At 48.6% G+C, this 6645-nt stretch overlaps 2 protein-coding genes across 3 annotated transcripts in view; both read left to right on the top strand.

The window, feature by feature from the left end:
• The window catches only part of LOC102244004 (interleukin-32), a 5392-nt gene extending 4834 nt beyond the window's left edge, over nt 1-558 (top strand). For both annotated transcript variants that reach the window (XM_014537180.1, XM_014537179.1), the window contains one exon: nt 124-558. In XM_014537180.1, the coding sequence (XP_014392666.1) occupies nt 124-323 (200 nt within the window). In that variant the 3' untranslated portion in view covers nt 324-558. The remainder of the gene's footprint in view (nt 1-123) is intronic.
• MMP25 (matrix metallopeptidase 25) overlaps nt 1-6645 on the top strand; it is a 32170-nt gene that overhangs the window by 20578 nt on the left and 4947 nt on the right. The window lies entirely within an intron of this gene.

Raw genomic sequence — 6645 nt, forward strand, 5'->3', positions numbered from 1 at the left:
TTAGGGAAGACAGGATTTTGCAATGTACTAGTATTAGTTGGCTGTAAAGGCTTGGTTGTTTAATCATCTGTCTCAGTTTCCCTATTCCACTTGCCCTGGCTTCCTAACTAGTCTCTCTCACAGGGGCCCAGAAGCCTTGGGAGAGCTTTTGTGAATGGATAATGAGGTTGTTCCAAAAGATGCTAAGTCGACTGCAGAAGATGTGGCAGGACGTGGTGGCCTGGGTGCAGGAGAAGTGGGCCTCCTTTGTCAGCGTGGTGAAGTCCATCTGGATCGACATTAAGGATTTCTGCTCCCGTGTGGCACAGTACTTCTCAAGTTAATTCCTGGTCTAAAGAGTCCCATGAGGTACTGGAGGAGCTCAGTCACACCTCCCAGCCCTTTGATTCCCCCCCACTCCTTCTCAGAAAGAATCTTCTGAAGTAACATTTGCTTTCCTGCTCACCCTTGACCCATCCTCGACAACCTCCCTCACTTCCACCCTGTTCACAGCCTCTCCATCTAGCTTGCCTGGGTTTCGTTCTCTTGCTACAGCATTTTATTAAACGTTGGTTGGCCTGGGGAGGGGGCAGGAGTGGGTGGAGGAGGTCAATGGGGAAAAGGGAGCTCTGTAATACTTTCAACAATAAAGGTAATTTGCTTCAAAAGTTGATTGAACCAAGTTGAGTGCCCGTCTGGATGGGTGGCAGGGTGCTCAGTGGTTACAGGGAGAGGCTGTGCAACAATCAGATGGATCTAGGCCTGGATCTCGGCTCTGGTGAGAAAGGAGAAGCCACCTGACCTCTCTGATCTGTAGACAGGGCCCTGGTCACACTGGCCACGGATTATAATGAGCACAGGAGGATTTCAGCCTGTGCACGGCTTCTCGCAGGGCCTGGCACATCGTAAGTGCTCCATAGCTGCCCGTTCCTGAACGCAAGGAGCTCAGGCCTGAGGGACTTTGGCCCCTTTTCTTTTCCTGACCACCCTCTTTGGGCCTTCATCACTGGGGCAGGGCTGGGCCTCTGAAACGCCTTCATCTTTCTTCCAAGATCAGAGGCCCAGGGACTGGGGCAGTGGTGGTGTAGGGAGCAGGCAGAGTGCACTTCTGTGTGAGCCTGGAAGGAAGGCAGAGTAGGGAGGGGGCAGCCATCTGATCTCTGGGCTGGCCACCTCACCTGGGACTGCAAATGCAGAGACTGGGGAGAGCCTGGAGCAAGGCCTGAGGCCTGAGGGGGGCAGCACTGCTCACCATCTATGAGGCCAAATGCCTCCCACCCCCCAGCCCTGACTTCCTGCTCCAGGCAGATGCATACAGACCCGCTTTGCATTCAGGGGTGACAGGCAGCAAACAGCAGTTGCTGAGATGAGATGAAGGTGGGGCTGACCTGAAGCGGGAAGAAAAGGGAGGAAGTGGGCCTGATGAAGAGCAAGCACACCAGCAGTGGGTGTGTGGCAGGTGGGGGGCGGGAGGGGACGGAGCCAGGAGACCTGAAGGATGGGGGCATTTCTGTGGGTCAGTATCCTGCACCCTCCTCTGCCAGCTTCACACCCTTTGGCTGGTAGGAACATCTTGATTCCTAGGAGGAGCTCCCGGTAAGGGCCAGCTGTCAGTCCTGCAAGAGGAGCAATGGCTGGACCCAGACCCTTCTGGTAGCTTCTCAGTGATCCCAATAATGCTGAGGGACCCGGCCCCAGCAGGGAGGGCACGAGTGGCAAGGATCTTCCTCACCTTTGGCCCTGGCCCCTACCTTCCTGAGGAAGAAGGCAGCCCCTCTGAGAGTTCCTTTTAGCAGAGCCCCACCCGTGCTCACATCCTATCCTCCTTCACTTCCAGGGGACCCTCTGACATGTCTTCACACGGTAAGGCCCATCTCTGGCCTGAATTCCCCGGCTCCAAGGGCTGCCCACTGCAGGTCCTGACCAGCCTTCACTTACCCTTGGCCATATCCTCACCTCACGTCCCAGGCACCATTCTTTTTTTTTTCCTTTATGTTTCTATAGATTTTTAAAAACATATGTTTTTATTGATTTCAGAGAGGAAGGGAGAGGGAGAAAGAGGTAGAAACATCCATGATGAGAATTATTGATCAGCTGCCTCCTGTACATACCCTACTGGGAATCGAGCCCACAACCCAGGCATGTGCCCTGACCAGGAATCGAACCGTGACCTCCTGGTTCATAGGTTGATGCTCAACCACTAAGCCACGCCACGCCAGCTGGGCTCTTTTAGAGATTTATGGATTTTTTAGAGAGAGAGGAAGGGAGAGATAGAAGCATCAATGAGAAGGAAACAAAGGGAGAGATAGAAGCATCAATGAGAAGGAAACATTGATCAGCTGCCTCCTGCACGCCCCCTACTGGGGATGGAGCCTGCAACCTGGGCATGTGCCTTAACTGGGAATCGAACAGGTTGGTTCATGAATCAACTTCTGAGCCACACCAGCTGGGCATCAGTCACCATTCTTGTTCTTTCAAACCCTGTCCCTGAATTTCCCAAGTGACCCTGTATCAAACCACTGACCTCTGCTCATGCCCTCCCACTTAATTCCTCTAACAGAAAAAACTGTCCCCCTGTGCTAATGCCACCAGGAGCTTTGTGCCCATCAATCCCTTGAGGTCACCTCCTGGCTCACCTCCCAGTCTTGCCTCCTTTCAGTCCAGTAGCCAAGCTCTAAATGCTTTCATTGTTAAAAATGAAATAACTCCCGGCCTGAAAATCTCCTGTGTTCCCCATGTGAGTGAAGCCCAACCCTGGCCTGTAAGGCTCTGCCTGCATCATAGGTCCCTGCAGACCCCCCTCCTGGACAACGTTCTTTAGCTGCCTGCCAAGCCTCGCCCATCTCAGGGCCTTTGCCCATGCTGTTCCCTCTGTGCGGGAGGCCTTCCCACTCTCCTGAGGCTGCCTCCCTCCCTCTATTGGAGTCTTTGTTCCCCTCAATAGCCCACACAGTCCCTGGCACACAGTAGGTGCTCAATCAATAATAAGCTTTCAATGCCGTGGGTTCTCCCAGCTCCTCTCAGTCTCCTGGTTGACCAATCCTTCCTCTTTGAAATTTCTCCCCCTGGGGTTTTTCATAAGTTAAATGTGTTGTGTGACATCTGGTGGCTCTCTATATCCCAATCTTCCTCCCAACCCCCAAAATGCTGACCTTTGCTAGACTCAGAGCTTTCCCACCCACCTCCCTTAGTCCCCTGAGCCATGGTGAATAAGTTCTCTAACTTTCTACAAAAACTTGTTAAAGAGCAGTTATGTGTCAAGTGGGGTGGAGGGGCCACAGAAACTCAGACACAGCATTTTTGTGGGTGAAAAGCCACAGACAACAACAGGAAGTTCTGATGTGCTGTGGAGCTGGGGTGGGCTGTCTTCGTCTCCTGTATTTCTTTTTCATAATTTGTGTATTTTAATGTTTTTTTAAATTGATTTCAGAGAGAGAAAGGGAGAAGGAGAGAGAGATAGAAACATCAGTCGGCTGCCTCCTACAGCCCCCTACTGAGCATTAAGCCTGCAACCTAGGGAATTGAACTGGTGACCTCCTGGTGCATGGACCAACACTCAACCATTGGCCAGGCTCTCCTGTAATTTTATTAGAAATCACATGATTTAGTCTGTCCAGCATAGTTCAGTGGTTGAGCATCGACCTATGAACCAGAGGTCACTGTTCGATTCCCGGTCAGGGCACATGCCCGAGTTGTGAGCTCGATCCCTAGTAGGGGACATGAAGGAGGCAGCCAATCAGTGATTCTCTCTCATCATTGATGTTTCTATTTCTCTCTCCCTCGCCCCTCCTCTCTGGAATCAATATATTTTTTAAAAGGTAAGACATTTCCAAATAAAAAATTTCAAAATTATATTAATTGACTACTGCTGTTCTATGACTATAGAACTCTATCCCGGAAGGCATACAATGTAATATCAAAACTGAGAAGAGAGAGAGAAAAAAAAAGGATAAAACAAACTGAGAAGAGCAAATTGGTTCCAATTTGAGCAACAAAGGGTTTGATGGGCAGTGGCCGCCTCGCTGTGTAGAGAAGGGTCACCAGGCTCAATTTGGCCTCATCAAGGAAATCCCTGAGCTGTGCTTGCCATGGGCGCTGAGAGCAAGGCCAGAGGGAGATTTGCATTTGACATCCCGAATCTCACCCAGAGCTTTCACTTTGAAGAGAAGGAATGTGATGGCCACAAAAGCCACCTTCTTTGCCATTTTAGTTTAGTCTCAAGTCAGCATCTAAGGCAAATATAAAGGCATTTTAATATTTTGGATGATTTTTTTGAAATTATTTCTTTCAATCCTTGTTATCAATACAGAGCCGACTTCATTTTGCTTTCCTCTCTGGCATTATCATCAAGTTAGTGAATGTAATTCCTTTTTTCATCCTCAGTTCTTTCTGCACTCTGCCTTTAATTTTTTTCTTTAGACCAGCGATTTTCCATCTTCTTTATCCGATGGCACACATAAATTACTAAAATCCTGCGGCACACCAAAAATATATTTCTTGCCCATCTGACCAAAAAATAGGTATAATTTTAATTCATTCACATTGGATGGCTATTGTGTTGGATGCTGTCACTTTTTTATTTGACAATCTAAAGGAAAAGAGGTCAGTGCCCATGACTACATAGTCAGGTATTGCACGTTGTAAAACTTTTTGCAGCACACCAGTTGAAAATCGCTGGCCTAGACACTTCTGGTCACACGTAGACATTTATCCAATTGTCTCTCTTTTGACCAAATATTTTTCTCTTCTCTTTTTTTGTTTTATTCCTGATTAAGAGAAAACTACCAGTATTCTAACAGATATTAAGTTCTAGTAGCCAGTTAATGAATGATGAACTTTAACACTCATTAAGTACAAGCGTCAGCTTTACTAAAAAACAACACAAGCAACACACACAAAGAAAACTGTCCAGCCCTAGTCAGTTTGGCTCAGTGGATAGAGCATTGGCCTGCGGACTGAAGAGTCCCAGGTTTGATTCCAGTCAAGGGCAAATGCCCGGGGTTGCGGGCTCGATCCCCAGTAAGGGGCGTGCAGGAGGCAGCCGATCAATGATTCTCTCTCATTGATGTTTCTATCTCTCACTCCCTCTGAAATCAATAAAAATATATTTAAAAAAGAAAAGAAACAAAACCTGTCCAGCCCAGCCGGATAGTTCAGTTGGTTAGAGTGTCAGCCCAATAGGTCAAGGTTGCAGGTTCGATCCCCAGTCAGGGCACATACAAGAATAAACCAATGAATGCCTAAATAAGTGGAACAACAAATCCATGTTTCTCTCTCCCTTTGTCTCTCTCAAATAAAAAAAGTCCTGGAGTTGGCTGGAACATCGTCACTGTTAGGGTCACCAAAGGAGGAACGCACGAGGCCCAAAGGGGTAAAGAATTATGAATTTATTAGGTCACTGGAAAACCAGATGGGCTGAGCCCCAAAATGGCACCAGCACCCGGGGACTGGGAGTCAGCGATTCTAAAGGATTCTAGGCGGGCATTTTCTGGGCAGAGAATTCCCTGGGCGGGTCCTGAGGGGAGAGATAATGGTCTTAGCAAGTGGAATGTGGTCTCAGCAAGTGCTAAGCAAGAGGGAATGACTGTTGTGAAGTGGCCTAAAGGCCAGCTCCCAGGGGAGGGTCTCCATTCAATTATTCCATCAGATCTAACAGCCACGCACACCTGGTCAAGGCACATACCTGGGTTGTGGGTTCAATCCCTAGTCAGGGTGCAGATGGAAGGCAACCACCAATGGTTCTCTCTCATATCCATGTTTCTCTCCCTTCCTTTCTCTAAAAAATTCAAGTAAAAAAAAACTGCCCATGGGAGGGGGAGACAGGTCAAGAATGCCTGATGGGTGGGAAAAAGAAGGTGGGGGGCACACTGACAATCTAGCTTTGGGTTGCAGTGGTTCTCAACCTGTGGGTCGAGACCCCTTTGGGGGTCTAACGACCCTTTCACAGGGGTCACCTAAGACCATGCTGCATATCAGATGTTTACATTAAGATTCATAACATAGCAACATTACAGTTATGAAGTAGCAACGAAAATAATTTTATGGTTGGGTCACAACATGAGGAACTGTATTTAAAGGGCCAGAGGTACAGAACCACTGGTTTAGAGGATTATAAGTGGTGAGGGGCCCCCAGCTGATAACCTGACTTAGCTGCAGGCAGGTTTCGTTTCACCTGCTAGCATTTCCCATTTGAATTAGTTACCAACATTCCCAAACAGTTTCCCATAATCATCCAGAAACTGGGACTTTAAATTTTATTCAATCTTAATTAATTTAAAGAGCCACCTATGGCTAGAGGATACTGTATTGGACAGCACAGATAGGGTCCACTCCAGAGCAGAAGAAATTCCAGGGTGAGGTTCCTTGGCCCTGCCCACGGCTGGCTGTGACAGAGCCACCTCCTCTCTCACACAGCCCACTCCGGGCCTTCTGGGGAGGGGGGAGGGAGAAAGCCCCAGTGTGACAGTCAGGAGGGTGATAGGTGTCTTTAGGGTAAATGTAAAAAAAAAAAAGAGGAGCTCTAGCCGGTTTGGCTCAGTGGGTAGAGCGTTGGCCTGTAGACTGAAGGATCCTGGCTTTGATTCTGGTCAAGGGCACGTACCATGGTTGAAGCTCCTCCCTGGCCTGGGCCCTGGTCAGGGCACGTGCAGGAGGCAACCAATTGAT

Source organism: Myotis brandtii, unplaced genomic scaffold (genome assembly GCF_000412655.1).
Source record: "Myotis brandtii unplaced genomic scaffold, ASM41265v1 scaffold1738, whole genome shotgun sequence".
NCBI lineage: Eukaryota > Metazoa > Chordata > Mammalia > Chiroptera > Vespertilionidae > Myotis > Myotis brandtii.